Source organism: Ananas comosus, linkage group 16 (genome assembly GCF_001540865.1).
Source record: "Ananas comosus cultivar F153 linkage group 16, ASM154086v1, whole genome shotgun sequence".
NCBI lineage: Eukaryota > Viridiplantae > Streptophyta > Magnoliopsida > Poales > Bromeliaceae > Ananas > Ananas comosus.
This window is the reverse complement of record NC_033636.1, coordinates 8,572,519-8,592,084: the sequence shown is the minus strand read 5'-3', so window position 1 is coordinate 8,592,084 and position 19,566 is coordinate 8,572,519. Positions and strand designations below refer to the sequence as shown.

General features: G+C 37.3%; 2 protein-coding genes across 3 annotated transcripts; one reads left to right on the top strand and one right to left on the bottom strand.

Moving 5' to 3' along the window:
• Positions 1,011 to 14,017, top strand: LOC109722291 (structural maintenance of chromosomes protein 3). Of its 2 annotated transcripts, XM_020250288.1 has the most exons (31): positions 1,011 to 1,184; positions 1,272 to 1,338; positions 1,429 to 1,475; positions 1,557 to 1,632; positions 2,364 to 2,402; positions 2,561 to 2,628; positions 2,721 to 2,792; positions 3,317 to 3,396; positions 3,482 to 3,560; positions 3,658 to 3,775; positions 3,865 to 4,040; positions 4,553 to 4,798; positions 4,871 to 4,992; positions 5,071 to 5,215; positions 5,962 to 6,134; positions 6,222 to 6,321; positions 7,296 to 7,432; positions 7,550 to 7,751; positions 8,955 to 9,042; positions 9,125 to 9,274; positions 9,889 to 10,040; positions 10,196 to 10,387; positions 10,470 to 10,653; positions 10,740 to 10,810; positions 10,884 to 11,035; positions 11,852 to 12,020; positions 12,104 to 12,250; positions 12,341 to 12,436; positions 12,890 to 13,064; positions 13,337 to 13,534; positions 13,638 to 14,017. In XM_020250288.1, the coding sequence occupies exons 3-30, from the start codon at positions 1,461 to 1,463 to the stop codon at positions 13,522 to 13,524; spliced, it is 3,612 nt and encodes a 1,203-aa protein (XP_020105877.1). In that variant the 5' UTR covers positions 1,011 to 1,184; positions 1,272 to 1,338; positions 1,429 to 1,460; the 3' UTR covers positions 13,525 to 13,534; positions 13,638 to 14,017. The 2 variants fall into 2 exon arrangements, with proteins under 2 accessions (XP_020105877.1, XP_020105876.1); XM_020250287.1 differs by lacking the exon at positions 1,272 to 1,338.
• LOC109722294 (N-alpha-acetyltransferase 50) lies at positions 14,292 to 17,785 on the bottom strand. The gene is made up of 3 exons (XM_020250291.1): positions 17,576 to 17,785; positions 16,399 to 16,521; positions 14,292 to 14,728 (listed from the first exon to the last, which is right to left on the bottom strand). The coding sequence occupies exons 1-3, from the start codon at positions 17,766 to 17,768 to the stop codon at positions 14,511 to 14,513; spliced, it is 534 nt and encodes a 177-aa protein (XP_020105880.1). The 5' UTR covers positions 17,769 to 17,785; the 3' UTR covers positions 14,292 to 14,510.

Sequence of the window (19,566 nt, the reverse complement as noted above, 5' to 3'; positions counted from 1 at the left end):
AAAGCCGGGGAGTTCTGGCCGTACGGCTGAGCTCGATTTCGAAGCTCCTCTGGCTTGAAGTCTCGTGAGATAAACTCATGCCTGTGGGCTGCGCAGGTCCCCACGAAACGGGGGCTCCATGATCCTGTCTAGGAATGCAAATGGATCCGGGTTGGCGGAGCTCCGCTCCGATCCGCCCCGAATGGGTGGTAAGTGGGAACAAAAAATATAAAAAAATATAATCTGTCCCGAATCCGCCCCGATCCGCCAAGTAAATGGAGCGGGAGGTGGGAGATTCTTTTCTTCCTTCAATCTGTCCCGATCCGTCAAAAATCCGACTCCCGCCCCGATCTGCCCCGAATGGAGCGATAAGTGGGAGCCAAAAATAAAATGAAAAGTAACCCGCCCCGAATCCACCCCGCCCCGATAAGAAATGGAGCGGGAGGTGGGGGAACTCTCCCTCCCCCGGATCCGCCCCGTTTGCATCCCTATTTCTGTCCGGCAAATTCCGGATCCTGGCGTGTTGCCAAGAAAAAAATTCTAGAATCTATCAGTTATATCTGTGTCGAGTAATTAAATTTAAATAAATTTATCTATTCTATTATGATTATAAAATATATTTTTATTATATTATTTTATTAAGTATAATTAACTTATTATTAATGATGTGATGTTTTTAACTATTCCCAATTAATTAAATTTGAATTTATCCACCCATTATGATTATATATAAAATATACTTTTATTATTGTGCTATTTTTTAAAAATAAGAGATGCAGTTGATTTGTTATTGGAGATGTGGTGCAAATATAACACAGTTGGAAGGGATGTGATCCAACGTCCATCAATGCCACTCCACTTGTGGACGGCAGAGATCAACTGTATTCCTCAGTTGGACGGTGGATTCTAGCCCACACGTGTCCGTATGGAGCAGCTGAGTTCACTCCACTGTCTCCCTCTCTCTCTCTCTCTCTACACCCCCAACGTCTTCCTCCGCACGCTTTAACCCCCTCTCTCTCTCTCTCTCTCTCTCTCTCTCTTTTTCTCTCTCCTCCTCGCGCTCCCTCTCTTTACCCTTTCCCGCTCTTCGTTTTTTTAGTCATCTCCTCGTTTCGCCCTCTCCCCTCCTCTTTCTCTCTCTTTCTCTCTCCTCTCTCTCTCTCCACGAAGGTCGTCGCGCTCACCTCTACGCATCGATCGCTAGGGTTAGTTTTCTCCATCTCCTCCTCCACCAATCTCTCCCTAATCTAGGGTTTTAATTCTCACCCTTACCCTAATTCCCTCCTTACTAGCGACGCGGGGAAACCCTAACTCTCGTATTTGCCTCTTGATCTCCTCGGGGAAATTGGTTCACCATTGGTTGCTACTAGCTACGGTTTGATTTGTGCTGTCGATTGTGAGATTTCAGGGTCGTGGTGTTGACTCTGTTTCTTTTCTTGCTTTTTGAAGGTCTTGGATGGTGTTTTATAACTGTTTCAACGATGTATATAAAGAAGGTGATTTATCCTTTACATGTTAGGATTTCTCCCGGATTCTTTTTCTCTTTTGCTGTTTTTGCTGAATTTGTTCTTGAGCAGGTTATAATTGAAGGGTTTAAGAGCTACAAAGAAGAAGTTTCTACAGACCCCTTCAGCCCCAAAGTAAATTGCGTTGGTAATTTTCTTTCTGATTATCCTTTATCTTACCGCTGTTCAAGATTTTCCTTGCTTTATGCATTAATACATGATCTCTTGATTGTACTAGTACTTTCTTGGTTCTAGAAGAGCATGTTAAGCATGTTTGCTATCGTTCTTCAGAAAAATAGGAGCATTTAAATGATTGAATGCTTTGGATGTGCATGTTTTTTGAGTTCTTGCACTCTTATTACAAAGAACAGATGCATCTGGTGGAACAGTACAACGTTGTAGAATTTTTTAAATTTGAAAATGATTATTTGCGAAACTCAATAAGCATTTCCTAGTTATTATATACAAATGATTTCTGGAGAAATGAAAAGAATCACCTCATTACATACATTTGTGCAATTTATGATGAATGAACATTGAAATATAGTTATAGAAAGTGCCTTTAGCCCTTGCCATTAAGCACTCTGATGCCAAGTACTGCTTTTAGCAAATATCACACCCATCCCGTAAAGAGCACTTATGGATATAAATCTATGTTATATTTTCTTGGTCAAACTCTACATTTTGCTACTAAACGAGCTGTTCTAGTGTCATTGCTAAAACTGAATATACTTAAAAATAGATAGGCAAAAGGTAGCTTTTTAATTTTCTAAGCTTAGGGTGGAAATGTAGAAAAAGTAATTTTTTGGATGTTTCATACGGAGTGTTAATTAAATGTTGGACTATTTGCATTAAGCAATCTTCTGTAACTTTTGACAGTTGGCGCCAATGGATCCGGAAAAACGAACTTTTTCCATGGTAAGTTTAAGTTTACAAATTTCACTTTCCAACCAAGAAAGAAAATGAAAGAAAGATTTATTTTTTTTTGACTTATGAATTTCTAAGGCTTATTTGGTAAGAATTCGTACACTTTCTTGATCACTTGTCTTCTTTTTCTGATACTTTGTCTTTTGCAGCTATAAGATTTGTCCTCAGCGATCTATTTCAAAATTTGCGCAGCGAAGATAGGCATGCCCTTCTCCATGTATGTTACTATTTTTCTGATTGGTTCCTTTGCTGAAGAATCCTTGTAATTTTTTCACTCTGATTATTCCTTTGTTTGAAAACAATGACCAGGAAGGTGCCGGACATCAAGTTGTGTCTGCTTTTGTTGAGATAGTGTTCGACAATTCGGACAATCGCATTCCAGTAAGTCTTCTACTGGTCGAGTTAGAACTGATTATTCATAACCAGGGCTCTGCAGTTGATACGAGTTCAGCTATTTCTCTTTTCTTGGCTGCTTACTTTGTTGGCTTAGATATTATCATCTAGTAAATATAGAATCTGTCTCTCAAATTTGATTATAGCTAGTCTGTGAAAGTCTTCAAAACTAGTAGGTGATTTTATTGTGATTGTGAAAATTATATCTCTCATGATTAATCAAATGAACTATAACAAGGGCATCTCTAACACTATTCGGTAATGAATTTTGTCTTGACGCACATTTGATTCCGTTAATGGATGGTCTAATCAATGAATTACTTAAAATGGCAACAATTTTAAATCTACCAGAAAATTGTGATAATTGGTAATATATTCATTCTAAATCTAAATTCGTGTTACAAACATGATATTCTACATTGATTAATCTTATGTGTCATTTTAGTGGATCTATATTTTGCCTGGTTATAGGCTGCTAAGGTTCTTATTGTATTAACTCATGCTTAATATAGGTTGATAAGGAGGAGGTGCGCTTGCGCCGTACAATTGCATTGAAAAAGGATGAGTATTTCTTGGATGGAAAGCATGTCACGTAAAGTGTTCTTTTCCCCTAGAACCATGTAGTAATATAATTTCCTGTTCTTGACCCAATTTTGATTAATGGTCAACTTGTTCAGCAAAACTGAAGTTATGAATTTGCTGGAAAGTGCTGGTTTCTCTCGCTCGAATCCATACTATGTCGTCCAGCAGGGGAAGGTTAATGGCTTTATTGCTGGTTAATTTTCAATTTTCTTTGCCTTGCTACTCAAGTAGACCTTCGGTTCTTATGAGTTTGGCTTGTCATCATATGTAGATAGCATCCCTTACCTTAATGAAGGACTCTGAGCGTCTAGATCTTCTTAAGGAGATTGGTGGGACCCGTGTTTATGAAGAAAGACGGCGTGAGAGCTTGAAAATAATGCAAGAAACTGGCAAGTTGTCATTATAAATTCAAAACACCCTACATGCTCTACACACGCACAGTAATGGTTGGGCAATCATGAAACAACATTTATTGCAGGTAATAAGAGAAAGCAGATAGATCAAGTTGTTCAGTACTTGGAAGAGCGATTAAGGGAACTGGACGAAGAGAAAGAAGAACTGAGGAAGTATCAGCAGCTGGACAAGCAGCGAAGGTCTCTGGAGTATACCATTTTGGACCATGAATTAAATGATGCTAGGAAGGATTTGGCAGAGGTTAGCAGTAGTTATATAGCAAAGTTTAATCTGCTCACTATCATATTGCTATTATGTAGCTGTTCCCTTTTTCCCTTTGCACTTTCATGTTTGGCTAGTTGAGATACCTTCCAGTACACATTTTCTAGGTCCATGGAGTAGGTATATATGCTGTATCACTGTTCATAGGTATTCCTGTAATAGAGTGCTTGACAGCAGACAGCGCCCTTCCCTTTTGACAAATAGGGCAGCCAGGGATGTAGTTGACTAAGAGGGGTGGCCATGGGTCTAGTTGGTTTGAAAAGACCAGGTCAAACTTCCTTACTTGACATCATTGATATGGCAGCACAAATCCTGATCCTACCAATTTATGAAACATGTAACTAAATGTGATTGGTTTCATTTTGTGATGGTCTTATTATCAATGAAGTTAGTTGTAGAAGAGATTAAATGAGGACAATTTATGTATCAACAGCAGCCTTGTAATTTTCTATATATTTATTAATATTTGATGACTTATTTCTTGGCTGTAGATAGATGAGAACAGGAAAAAAATTTCTGAGAAGATGTCTAGTGCCGACAATGAAGTGGTGGATGTTCGTGAAAAGATTAAATCGTTGGAGAAGGAAATCAAAGGCTCAGCGAAAGGCATGCATGATTTAAGAGAAAAGAAAGAGGGGATCGAGAAGAAACGAACTGAGGCATTAAAAGTGCATGCACAGGTTGAGCTGGACTTGAGAGATGTAGAAGAAAGAATTTCAGGGGAAGTCCGAGCAAAGGTTTGTTTGATTGGTTTTAACTTATTTGATGTGAATTTGCTTTTTTCATTTATTCACGGAACTGGCTAGCAGGATGAAGCTGCAAAGCAGTTGGAGAGCTTGAGGAGAGAGATTCAAGAATCCAGGGATGAACTTAATTCAATCCGGCCAGTGCACCAGGCAAAAGTGGCTAAAGAGGAGGAAATAGCTAAGAGGTATCCAATTATTCTTGCTGTTTCTTTGTTGTTATATCAGGGGGCCTTGATTTGATGGTGCTTAATTTCTTGTGGTAGCATAATGGATCGTGAGAAGCAGCTGAGCATTCTGTACCAGAAACAAGGGCGGGCTACCCAGTTTGCGAGCAAAGCTGCTCGCGATAAGTGGTTGCAAAAGGAAATTGATGATCTTGAACGTGTACTTTCATCAAACATGAAGCAGGTGACTAAAAAAAATCATGCTGATTCTCTGAGTGCATCTTGCTCAGTGCTCGACTTGTCATCTCAACTAGCTTTTAATTTTCTTTTTGGACAGAACTGTAGTATAAATGGCTTTCCTCCATTGTAAATGGAATAAGAGGTTCCTCATTTCACTGTTAACTTGCTTCGTAATCGTAGTTAAGAGATGGCTTATTTGCTGTTATATATTCCAAACGATCACTATTATGATTACTTTTTTCTGGCAATGTGGGATGAACTAGATCAAAACTTGGTCAGCAAGGTTCAATTAAAGAATTCCTCAATTTTTATAATTGACTAATTTGTAATAATTGTGTAGAAATGTTTCCTAGCTATTCAGGAAAGTAAAATTATACCACAGCAGGTCTTTTCCTGGTTGTTTGAAGAGCTAAGGGAAGATTGCATATTGTTAATATAGAGGATCTTTTTCATCTCTCTAAAGTAAACTTATTAAAAATCGAACAGATTAACTTCAATTTTCCATGCGAGGAACAGCTAAGTATCCTTGCACATCTCTAGGCTAGCTTTCGCAGGAAGAGAATTTAAGTCATCTTGATAGTCTCATTTTAAGGTTGTGCAGAAGTGTAATTATGGGAATCGGTGTGCTTTAGGGATGTTGAGAGCCCCTCTGCTATGAGTTTTCATATTAATTGACCTGCATGTTGACTGCAGTATTTTTCTTGACATGTCTGCTTCCTAATCTGTGGTTCTGCATCTGTATATCTTCAGGAAGCGTTACTTCAGGATGAAATTCAGAAGCTCAAAGATGAGGAACATAAGCTGGAAAAGTATATAGAGGATCGAAGAGGTAAAGCAACAGAGATAGAATCATTCATAACAAAAGGCCAAGAAGAGTATAGTAGTTTGAGGAGACAGAGGGATGAACTGCAAGACATCAGGAAGTATGAACCTTTCTTAATGTAGTGAAAAGCTCTCCTTAAACAAAACATTTCTGGTTTACATGCTTATAGGAAATGATAATATTCCAGGTCTTTATGGAAGGAAGAAACAGAACTTTCAGCTGACATTGACAGGCTAAAATCAGATCTTTTAAAAGCCCAGAAGAGCCTTGACCATGCCACTCCAGGCGTAAGTAATTCTGTTATGATCTGATGTTTTTACTTGATTATAATTTAATTAAAGAATGAAGATTGTAAGCAAGAATTGCGCATGGGCCATGCTGGTGTGCCATCGGCATGGCACAGCATGCTGACGTGCTGCACACATATGTTGCATGGGCTTATCGAACGGCCGTGCTAGACCATGCCAACTTGCACAACAATCCTATGATTGTATGTGAAAATTGTGTGTGAAAATTGTGTGGATGTTTCAACTAAATTTGTTCTTTGGCTATTTGGTTAAAATATCTCCATCTGCTGACTTGCTATCACGTTGTCACCAATGAAACATAGATAAATTTATTGATTCATATTACTATGAAAAGAAAATATTGCAAATATGAAGACTAGCTCAGGGTTATTGGGACTTTTGTGTTGGAATTGCCTGTGGTAATGATTGGCGCCTCGAGCTTTTCTTTTTCACCTGACTTTAATATTTGAAATTGAAATCTTGGACGTTCTGAACAGCAGGTTGCTTTTCTGTTAATTTTGCATAAGGCATAATAGTATCTCTTTCCTTTTCTGAACTTTCCTTTGTTTGATTCGGAAACCATTCCTCTGGCAGAACCCTTCTTAATCTGAAGGTTTGAGATCGCTGTTTCAGAAATTACTAAAACAGAATCATCTCTGTGTGTTTTTTTATTGAAGTCTGTCAATTTGACTGATATGTTCTTTCTCGGAAACAATTGAAATTTTCTCTTCAAATTCTTATATTGGATTGTTTTTATCATTTTAGCTGAGTGTAATCAGGTCCAATTAAAAAATTCTGAAGTAATTATCTTGTATGCTCTCAAGTTTGTTCTTTCTTTGTTCTTTTTTTTTTTTTCTTTTTTGCCTGGTTAGTTAATTATGGCAGTTTATGTAGATAATAGGCAGATACTTTCAGTCTTTTGTAAACCTTATTTAATAACATTGTGAATGTCTTTGCTCTTCATGCTTGTCTAGGACACAAGAAGAGGGCTGAATTCTGTCAATAGGATCATCAAGGATCATAATATTAAAGGTGTATTTGGTCCAGTATTGGAGTTGGTTGAGTGTGAGGAGAAGTTTTTTACTGCTGTTGAAGTCACTGCTGGAAATAGGTCCGATGAATTGAACATCGTATTATTTAACGAAAGTTTGATATTCCTGAAAATATTGTGGCATTATTTAGCTTTCATATTCATGACCTTACTAGTCTTTTTTTCTCTTATATGCAGCTTGTTCCATGTGGTTGTTGAAACAGACGATATATCAACTAAGATAATAAGATATCTAACGGCAGAGAAAGGTGGAAGGGTGACATTTATACCACTTAACAGGGTAAAAGGTCCGGAGATGAACTATCCACAAAGTCCTGATGTTGTGCCTTTGCTAAAGAAGCTGAAATATCGTTCTGATTATGCTCCTGCTTTTATGCAGGTATGTTTCACATCTTTGATGTTTTTGCAATTAGAAGCTATGATTGGATGAAGTTGAATGCAATATGAAACAAACGTGTTGAAGGGTTTCTCACTTTCTCTACTAATAGTCAATGGAGGCGCTTTCATTCAACTGTTCCTTATATAATCAAGCAATTTATCGTTGGTACAATTATTGGAATGTGAACTTCGACTGTGTAGCAAATATTCACCTCTTCATTAAGATTTCCTAGGCAAAGTTTCACTTTCTTATGGTTAACACTGACGTTGTCATGATACAGTTACAGATTTTACATTGAGTGTCATTGTCGTTTAACAACTGCCTTTGCATGCTACTCTTATGCCATTTGTCGACCTTTACAGAATAGTTAAATTCACCTCATTTGATCGAGTGCAAGGTCAAGTTGCCAAGCTTGAGGCTTGAGCCTGTAACAAAAGGCTTGAATTATGACAATTTAAAAATTATGCTTCACCTTAATTCGTTCTGTGGAACTATTCAATCTGCACTGCTATAGTTGTCCAAGTAAAGATTTTGGGTTTTTCAGTTTGGTTATAAAAACTTAAAAACTGTTGTTTCAAAATATTATTTCCTAATAAATGGTACCGCCATACTGGAACATTTGGCTGATGTTATCACGGTCTAGGGCTCTTAAAAGTGTTTGATGGAATATTACTTCCACTTTGGTTCTATTTGTTAGAGTGAGTTATGATAAACACTTCATTGAAAACTCGATCACTTTATGAACAAGTAAAATCTCATAGCAAATAATTCAATGTCTAAATTGAACTAAAGAAAATATGCAGATGTTTTAGACAAGTTTGATTCTGAATCACATAAATATGTATTGGTTCAGCAAACAGATCCCTCTTATTGCTATCTTACAATTAATAATGTGAAAAAAATAGAGTGCAATACATAATTGTTGAAGCCTCTCTGAATGCTCTCTCCGCCCCATATCAAACTAGGTGCACTAGTTACAAGGGATCATGTTTTCTCATTGTCATCTTGTTATTCTTCAACTTGCTTTCTTACTTTTTCTTGGAGTAGTTCTTGGATGTAGTAGTTATTTTTCTCTGTGAGAATGGTTTATAGTTACCTGAAAGTCATCGGCAGTTATGTCAAATTGCATAGTACTTAAAATATACTTTCTTCTTTACTCTTAAGGACCTTTATTTGATCTCAGTTATTTGATATCCATACTAGGTATTTGGCAGGACGGTGATATGTCGTGACTTGGATGTGGCAACCAAAGTTGCCCGAAATAACAGTCTTGACTGCATCACGTTGGAAGGTTCGTCTCAATTTACATGGCCAATCAATGTGTTGCACATATTTTCATGTTAACCTGATATTCAGTTTAAGCAATACATCAGGTGATCAAGTAAGCAGGAAAGGTGGTATGACAGGCGGATTCTACGATTTTAGACGTTCAAAACTGAAGTTTGTGAAGATAGTCAGGGAAAATAAGACTTCTATCCACAAAAAGACAGTGGAATTAGAGGAAATTGGGAAGAAACTCAAAGATATCCTTTTAAATTACTTTCTCTTTATCCTGAATCCTTTTGGTCACCTATATTTTCTTCTTTTCAAGAAGCTGAAATGCTACAGGCGCACACACACACGCATGCGCACACACACACACAAAAGAACACACACATGCGCGCGCGCGCGGGCGCACACAAGAGATACACAAACAGACACATGGCTTGCTCACACAATGTGCTGCTGCCCTGTACAATGTACGGTGGTTAAGCTATATTACCTTGGTTAAGCTACATTGGTAATAAAGCTTTTGATTTTTGTGCAAATAATTTGCTATCATCCTACCTTTTTAATTGCTAGATGCTTGCTACATAAGTACTGGTTTCTTTTTGCAAATAATAGTTTTTGAGTCAGTTATATTGTTTGTTCTGTAACTGAGTATAGGCTTATTAACTGGTCTTCTCTTGACTGCACCCCTATCAAGTAAAATTGGTGATTAGTGTTTTTCAGTATTTCATGGTTTCACTCTATCCTTGGCATAATGTGGTTAGGGGTGCTTTGTCGAGAGTTATGTAAACTTTGAAGCTTTAGTTGCTTTTGACTTGTCTGTTTATCATAAGTATCAGGATTTCAGTTTGCCATTAACTTTCCACACAGATAGACCAGGAAATAACAAAACTAGTTACCAGACAACAGCAGATGGATGCAGACCGTGACCATGAAAAGTCAGAATTGGAACAACTTAAAACTGACATTGCCGGTGCATTTAAGCAGAGGCAATCAATTACAAAATCTCTGGAGAAAAAGGTGCTGGGTTTTTTTTTTTTTTTTTTTTTTTTTTTTTTTTTTTTTTTTTCAGTTGATGACCTCTTCCTCATGTCGGCAATTGATCTTTTATCTGGCAGTTGCTGCATGTTTATTTATGCATGATAGTGTGACCGCATTCTATTTATTTATTGCAGGGAAAGTTACTTGCAAATGTCCGTAACCAGATTGATCAAATCCGATCTGGTATCGCATTGAAACAAGCAGAAATGGGAACAGAGCTTATTGATCAGTTAACACCTGAAGAAAGAAATCTTCTTTCAAGATTAAATCCTGAAATTACAGAATTGAAAGAGATGCTTCTGTCTTGTAAAACTAATCGAATTGAGGTTAGTGAAATGAATCTATTGAACTGCTTTTCGTCATCTAGAATGCTCTGACATCCTGCAATTATTCTCTGAGATTTCATAGATTGAGACGAGGAAGGAGGAACTAGAAACCAATCTTTCAACTAACCTTGTGAGGCGACAGCAAGAGCTGGAAGCAATTATCTTATCAGCTGATTCTAAGACCGTAATAGTTGAAGCTGAATCAAAAAGGCAGGAGGTTAAGAATTCTAAATCTACTGTTGATGAGCTGACCCAACAGCTCAAAGGTAGGCCTTTGACATGCATATCTTGCACTCTCTTTCTTGGTTTATATCTTATGTGCATCTCCTTACTGCTATTGTCATTTCTACAGCTGGTGTTGAAGCAATAAATAGTCTAACCAAAAAGACAGATGCAATAAAAAAACAAAAGGAAGAGCTAAAGGTAATAAATGACATCAATGGGCATGCTCTTTCTTATTTATGTTTGTTTTTAATTGATTCTCTTTATGATGCAGTCACTTGAAGCAAAACTTGAGCGAATACTTCAAGATGGAGCAAGAGACTTAGATCAGTTGATGAACAGTAGGAGTATGCATATCACTAAGCAAGAGGAGTGCATGAAGAAAATCAGGGATTTGGGCTCGTTGCCTTCAGATGCTTTTGAAACGTAATCTTTCTTATGCTTTATTACGCTGAAAATAAATTCCTGACTGAAATTGGACTCATTTCCTTAGTCCCCCCCGAGTCCCAAATTTCTTAGCAAATTCAGCTGAGCCACTGTGAGAGATAAGGGATTTTGCGAACAATATTTGTACTCCCAAATCGCCCGGTGCTCTTTCATACATTGAACTTGGCTCTTGGACTTTTTAGCTGATATTTTAGAATCTCTAGGTTTAACCATTTTCTTGGTGTTTTACTATTGAGAATATATCATGGTGCAAAATATCGGAATTCTTTCAACTCCTGATGTTTTCATGCGTCTAAATTTTCTTGGGTGATTTGTCGTATCCCCTGCTTTCTGTGTTGTCATTTTTGGACTGCCAAATATATGCTGCATTATTTGTACAGTCACTTAGCTATTAAAGAGAGACTTTTGACCTTGTAAGTGCTGAAAGTTTGTCTATCAAATATTCAGCAAAAAATGTTATATTCCACTTAAGCAAATGCATTTTGAAAACAGAAATATTATAAACTAAATAAAGCCATTAGGAAAGGAACTAAAACAGTAATCAGCAGTTAAGGCGCTTCATTCAACAGACCTCAAATGATCCTATATGGGTAATTTGCAAGTAATTTTGATTTTACAAACGGAAGAAATAGAATCATACAAAATCTCATAGTTGAATAGTATCTTTTTCCTGTATGTCTTTTGTCGCTTGAAATCCAAAACGAGGATAACACTTGTAAGTCATTATTTCTGGTTTATTAATTGTTTCGTCAATAATGCAACTATTTTTCCTTACGATTGAGAGAGAAAATGCAGGTATAAGAGGAAAAGCAAAAAGCAATTACAGAAGTTGCTCTATGAGTGCAATGAACAGCTAAAGCAATTTAGTCATGTTAACAAGAAGGCTCTTGACCAATACGTGAATTTCACTGAGCAACGTGAACAACTACAGAGAAGACGAGCTGAACTTGATGCAGGCGATCAAGTACTGCCTTTCATTTTCAATGTTCCATGCTGTTAGCTTATGCATCCTGTCATGTTACAATTAGATTGTTTATGATATTGCAGAAAATTAGGGAACTTATTTCAGTTTTAGATCAACGGAAGGATGAATCAATTGAACGAACATTCAAGGGAGTAGCAAGGCATTTTCGAGAAGTGTTTGCTGAGCTCGTGCAAGGTGGCCATGGCTACTTGGTTATGATGAAGAAAAAGGTTCCTTTTTTTCTATTGTTATATGTGCTTTGACATACTTTTTTTTTTTGTATTGCAACCATTTTTACTTATTTCGTTTTGTTTGTGAAGGATGGCGAAGCTGGTGATGATGATCGTGATGAGGATGGACCTCGTGAACCAGATCCTGAAGGAAGAGTTGAAAAATACATTGGAGTTAAAGTGAAGGTATGTATTTCTTGTGGAGTTTGCATATCTTGTTATACTCAAAAGCTTCTTATTATTTTCCACTTCTGCAAGTTATAGAATGACGGTCACAGATAACAGATCATGTGCTACTGTGGGCTGTTCCTGACCTTATATTCTTTTTAACTAATCCCAAAAGCTTATATAACTAAAGGAGTTTTTTATCAACTAGCTAAAATAGTTTGTATCATTTATCTTATACATATCAATTTCTCAATAAAGTCTGAAATTTACATGATGTTTGATAAAGGAACATTAGTGAGGATTTCTACCTGTTTTCTACAAAGGGAAAATGAACAATTGTCAGGAACTAGTGTAACTTTCTCTTCTGGTTAATCAAAACTATGTTGTTTTTACCCCTTTTTCCTTGACAAAGTCAGAGAAGATGATGTTGCAGAAATCTTACTTCTTCAAATTCTCTCGCTTTCTTGCTAGGTCTCCTTTACTGGGCAAGGAGAAACCCAATCCATGAAACAATTGTCCGGAGGTCAGAAAACTGTAGTTGCATTGACACTGATCTTCGCCATCCAGCGATGTGACCCTGCCCCATTCTATCTGTTTGATGAGATTGATGCAGCGTTAGATCCTCAATACAGAACAGCTGTCGGAAGTATCCTTTGTCTGTTTCATTTTGTTTCTTCGTTAATGCGTTTGTAGGAAATTATTGATGCACTCTGGCGACTGCACGCAATTTGGGCAATCCAATATTATTTTGTGGTTTTTTTAACCTCCCCCAAGACACACTCTGTTATACAAAGTATGTTTTCTCCTTTAAAGCTACCTAAAGCCCTTTGAATTTAACTTAAAAACAAATACTAGTTTCTTTTCAAGATAGAATCGTAGTTTCGCTCTGCAATGTGAACCTTCACTTTTGTTCCTTAGATATGATTCGCAGGCTAGCTGACATGGCCAATACACAGTTCATCACTACCACGTTCCGGCCGGAGCTCGTTAAAGTCGCAGATAAGATATATGGCGTGACGCACAAAAACAGGGTGAGCCATGTGAATGTGGTTTCGAAGGAGGAGGCTCTTGACTTCATCGAGCATGAACAGACGAACAACAACTAATAAATAATAGGTATATTCTTTCAAGCACTCATTATTTTCTGAGGGTCGTCTTCTCTCTTGTTCTTGTTGACCAGATCTAGTAGCTTTTATCATCCGAGTTTTCTGCCGTGCAGGTAATAATAGGCAGGTAACAATCATAGGACCCGGATCTATCCATCTTGTTGTATATGTATTAACTTGTTACACTGAAATATGGCTTTATATTGCATGTTATTATGTATGGGCTGTGTGCGGTTACCAGCTACTGGGAATGTAATATTGTGAACTAGAAAAGGTGTTTCGGGCCTTAACATGGTCATGTGCATGCGCAGGTAGGCATTGTAGTGTAGTTTGCAGCGTGCAGGTTCTTCGTTACATATTTGGTTGAACAAAACAAGTGAAGTTAATATCCTGATGTTACTGCTGTTATTAACGCACTGCTTCCAAGCTAGTGGACTTAAAACACATTTTATCTCTAATCATCCACTTGCAATTCGGTGAGACTAGAGATTAACTAATTGTGCTTTTTCGCTGCTGCTAATTGAATGCTAGAGGCCTTGTTCGTTGCACATAAAGTTTTTTTTTTTTGTATTATTGTAATTTTTTTTTTCCCTATTTGCATACTTAAAATTCTGTGAATGAAGGGGCCAACGGATGACAGGTTTTTCTTAACTGATACACTAATGGATAACAGTTTGGTAACTATGAAAATTAAAAAACGTTTCACCAGCCTTAAAGGTACCAGGTTTTTTCTCAAGGAATACTAACTGCGATAGCAGCTGAAAAAATAAAAGCAGAACCGAAAGCAAGTTTTTTGAAAAAGGTCCAACAGAGCCATTAAATATTAATGCTCAAAGCCTGGAATGTTTTATCGCAGTTCAACACCTCACCTTAGGTATGACGACTACACTTTTACCCTCTGATAATTCAGATTTTCATTAAGGGAAAATAACCCAGACTGACTTCTGCCAACTAACATGAGAAACAGCCATAGAATTAACCAAGACTCATTTCTTCGGATTAGCATGAGAAACAACCTTACTGAGAACGTAGCAGTCCGGCGGCGTGATATTTGTGTAGTAGTTCTGGATGGTATCTGTGATTTCAAATCCAAACTTCTTGTAGAATGCGATGGCGTCATCGTTGTTTGTCTGGACATGCAAGTAAATCTCTGAGATGTTTTGCTTTGCGGACAGATCCAAAACATGTGTCAACAACTTGGTGCCTGTAACCACAAGGTGCAGGAGCTTCAGGGTGAGGCCCAAGTTCCAAAAGATGAACCTAAGCAGTATGGTAATGAAAACAAAACATAACAATTGAAAAAAAAAATGAGAAAAAAAAAAATTACAGAATGCAACGACAGATCATGAAACCCCTATTTTTTGTGATATGCTACCACAATATCACGTTTTTGTGACAACACTATGCTAAGGTTTCATTTGGGTATGCTCCCATTTCTGTTTCAGTTTGTCTGAGAGTTTTACACGATCAAATATGCCATGAGGGCTCTCCCATTTATGTTCCAGTTTTATCTCGAGTTTTACACGATCAAATACGCCATGAGAATGTGAGACCACGACCAGTCCTCTATATAAGATATAATAGGGCTAAAACTCTTAATCCGGCTTAAACATTTTAAATAGTGGCTAGGCTTAAGAGGTTGAGAGAGTTAAGCATGTTAGGACAGTAGTCCTAAGATGGGTGACCCTCTGGTAAGTTAGGGCATCATAGTTGGTATCAGAACCAATTACTAGCCGAAAGTGTGAACCAGGATTATACAACGAAGAGAGCGAGACTCTCATGCTGTTGACTGTTGTAGTAGAGCGCAGCTTACCACAAGGTCAGGTTTAGACTAGCAAGACGAGTCTCACATCACCTGATACTTGTGAGTCTGAACCTGACGAGAACGTCAGGGCTTAAGGGGGGGAGAATGTGAGACCACAAACAGTCCTATATATAAAATATAATAGGACTAAAATTCTTAACCCGGCTTAAATATTTTGGATGATGGCTAGACCCAAGAAGTTAAAAGAGTTAAGTGTGCTAGGACGGGAATAATCCTAAAATGGGTGACCTGGAAAGTTGGGGCGTCACAGGATTGTGGACACGAGCAAAAACAGCTGGTTTTAGATCATTGTCTGCAAATGATGCATTGGATCTCTACTAGTAAGATCTACTAATAGGATGCAGTGAGCACAGTGAACATCAGATATGATGGCGCATAGTCGAGAGTCCAGAGTTTTTGGCATTATTATAGTGTTGGTATTCTCTTTCTTTCTTTGTTGGACCACATTATCAAAGCATGGAAAGAAGAATAGGATGTACTGTTCAAGAGGTGTGTGCATCCCACTCGGAGTAAGAGTTAATAGAAACATGCCACTCAAAATAACGTGTCTCAAACATCATTCTAGTTTCTAAAGACAATTCAGAACATCGTATCCATACAAGACTCTTCTCTTTTGGAAGATTACGAGTGAAACAATCAGCCTGTTGCGCCGTAAGACCAAAAAAATTCTTCTGATGGCATCCTAATTGAATACATAACCTTACTATCATACAATTTTTTCCCAACCATCTTTCTACACGGTGCAAATAGGGATGAAATACAGTTTGATGGGGTCGGTGATGTACCACTTTATACAACGTGCTCTACGTGTATAACAAAAGTGAAATGAGGTACTTTTAAACAGACACATCTAACTCTTTAGCATATTTGGTTCTCTTATTTTAGGTCATTGCTAAAATTGATTTTATCGCTGAAGCTTATATCAACAGTGTAAGATTCAGGATTAGGCATTCATGTATAATAGTAGGAGAATGTGTATATTTGGACTCTATCTTGTAAATAAACTCAGAAACAGAAGTATGCAATGTACAAATAAAAACAAAACTCACCTATTCCTAGGCCACGATATGGTGCCAAAACCCCCAATGTCATAATGTAAACACGGATGGCCCCTCCTTCCTTTCTCTCAAGACGACACGCAATTGATCCAACGCAGATGTCGTTGAAATATGCTACAAAAGGTAACAATAAACCCAGAAAGAATCAGCAAGTTTGATACAAGAAATAATGAAAATTCAATAAAATAGCAACCACTGGAATCTATGATTGTGATGCACTCGGGCTTACTACTACTATAGACTAATCTTAACATTTGACGAATCAGCCAAACCAGGAGGATTAAAGAGCTCTTAAGCAGTATAGCATCATGAAGTTTTAAATTTTTGCAAGTCAGAATCACCAACTACAACTCCTTCGTAGGGTTTTACTGGCAATTACTTGCGCGCGTGTTTTGGACGACAATGATATAAAGATTTCTTGACCCTAAACAAGTTTGTTCACAAAGTCTTCTTCCAAAATAAGGTTGGATCACAATATAATGAACTTCGCATAACCAATTCCAAATCAATTTCTTCGACCCGACCTTGTGCAAATTCTTACTTTCTGAAACCCAAAAAAAACGAATCCAAAAAGCAAGGAAGAATAAGATAACAGGCATACATGTCCTGGTTCGTAAAACCCTAGAAAATCAAATGCCATCTATAACCAGCCCCAAACGATTCAAGAATCACAAAATAGCAGGAGAACACAAAACCCCAACAACGAATCGGGGCCCCCCCATGCATCGGATTAGCTAGCTTCAAACGTCAAAGAAGGACGAATCGACAGAGAAAATCGCAAAGCAGAACTTCTATAGAAAAACTGACACCAGCAGCTGTTTATCAATCAATCAATCAATCAATCAATCAATCAAGAATCGCTCGTTTCCTGCTGATCACAAATCTCATCACCATCCATCCAGTTACGGCATCTCAATCGAGCGAAAGAGAGAGAGAGAGAGAGAGAAGGAATGGTAGCAACAGCTATAAAACCAACCGAGAATCGCATTGCCCCTAACCACAAGCTCCTCCTCCTCCTCCTCCTCCTCATCACCATCACGCAATTAGGGTTAGGGTTAGGGTCAGGGTAAGGTTGTTGTTAGGGTTTGAATCGACCAGAGAGAGAGGGAGGGGGGGATGATGGATTTAGGGTATAGGGTTGATTAGAGGGGGAGGGGTTGTTACCGACCGAGCTTGGTGAGATCGGCGGAGGCGAGGGCGTCGGCGTAGTACTTGTCGTTGTATCGGACGGGGAAGAGGGCGGTGTTGAGCTTCTTCAGCTGCATCACGTTCTTGTCCCGCAACCCGTCCAGCGATATCGACGACAATCCCCACTTCTCCTTCTCCTTCTCCTGCTGCTCCTCCCCACCACCCGCCCCCATCTCTCTCTCTCTCTAGAAAAAAAAAAAGTAAATAAATAAATAAAAACACGCGCACTCTCTCTCTCTCTCTCTGCTGCTAGATTATTTATTTATTCCTAATTATTATTAAAAAATTTTCAAGGTATTTTAAAATTATCAAAATAGTCTTCTAAATTCTAATTCTTATTAGCACGTCATAGAAATTTAAAGGTATTTGAAGAAATATTTAGAAATTTATAAAAAATATTTTGATGAGTGGAAGATATAATAAAATAAAAATGGAAGTTTACAGTCCTTATGCGGTGTAAATCTTACGCCTTTAAATTCAGAAATTGATAAAAATTCATATAACTTCTAATATTTTTTTAAGAAAATTAATATGACGAGTAATAAAATATAAGTCACCAAAAATCCATGAGTATAAAGTTTATACCATGAAGCGGAGTGTATGGCTGGCATTGCTCATAGGATAAATATATTTATAGCGATCCCGCTCAACTTTAGGAGCCGTAAAGAAATTGATGATTGATATCCAAAATTTTAAGTTTGAAATCTAATTATTGATTCACATTCTCAGGTTAAAAAATAAACAAAGCCAAAAAAAAAAAATTCGGACTAAAAATTCAAAAAGTACTTTTAAATCTGTAGATCATAAGATGTAAGATTTACATTTTAAAACAGAGTGCATAACTAGCATTTTTTTTATATTTTTTATTTGGATATGTTGAACTTTCATTTATTTTGAGTAAGAGCAGTGTTCTCCAACATTTTTATTAATTGTTTTCAATTCTCCCCTGTCAAAAAGTCTGTTAGCCTTTGTGTGCATTGCCACGCCACAAAATTTGGTAAAACGTGACAAACATGTCTCAATATTGATATGGACGACTCCCATCCAATTTAATAGACATTTTGACACAAAAAAAAAAAAAAAAACTAAATTAGAAATTTAGGTAAAGCTTTCTAGAAAAACATCATCAACCAGAGGACTACTCTTAACTCTACGTGCACAACTCTATTGAATTGTTAGATCTAACTAACTCCTGAAATACCATAACCGGATTAAAAATGTTAGTCATATTTTATTTCATATATATGACCTTCAAGTCACGAGTCTTACGTTCTTGTCACACTCAAACACATTGACAAGTATCATACGAGATAAGACTCGTCTTACTAGACTTAGCCGACTTTGTGTGAAGTTGCACTTCACTCACAATCGTCGTCAGTCCGAGAGCCGTATTCTGCTCGTTATATAATTCTGACTCAGTCGAGATTTACCTCACACTTTTACCTGGTTAGCTTAGATACCAAATATGACACCCCACTTTTCATTCCAGAGAGTCATCCATCTTATAACTACTTTAACTCTAGTGTTACAGTCCAAAATATTATAGCCCGATTAAGAAATTTAAATCTATTATATCCTATGTATAAAACTATTACAAATCCTGAAGTTTCAGAAAAGCCAAAAACTAGTAGTGCAATTAATTCTTTCTATCCAACAGAAAAATATTTGTTTCATTCTCCATTAGAAGATCAAAAATTACAAAAACTCCAACTTATTATGGCTCTTGCTATGTAAGGTGCACAATTTTGACACTATAAGAAGGGCAGGAAATAAAATTCCAAACTAGGCTTAAATGAGCACCTTAAATTTTTTTTTAAATTTTTTTTTCCATTTCTCAGCAAAAAATGATGGTAATTTACATAGAGCTGCCAAAAAGTCTAAAACTTCTCATCTTTTGCTATAAGAGTTCATAATTTTTTTTTTCTCTCCTTTAGGAATTTTCAAGGAATCTAGTAGGGACATTTCCAGCAG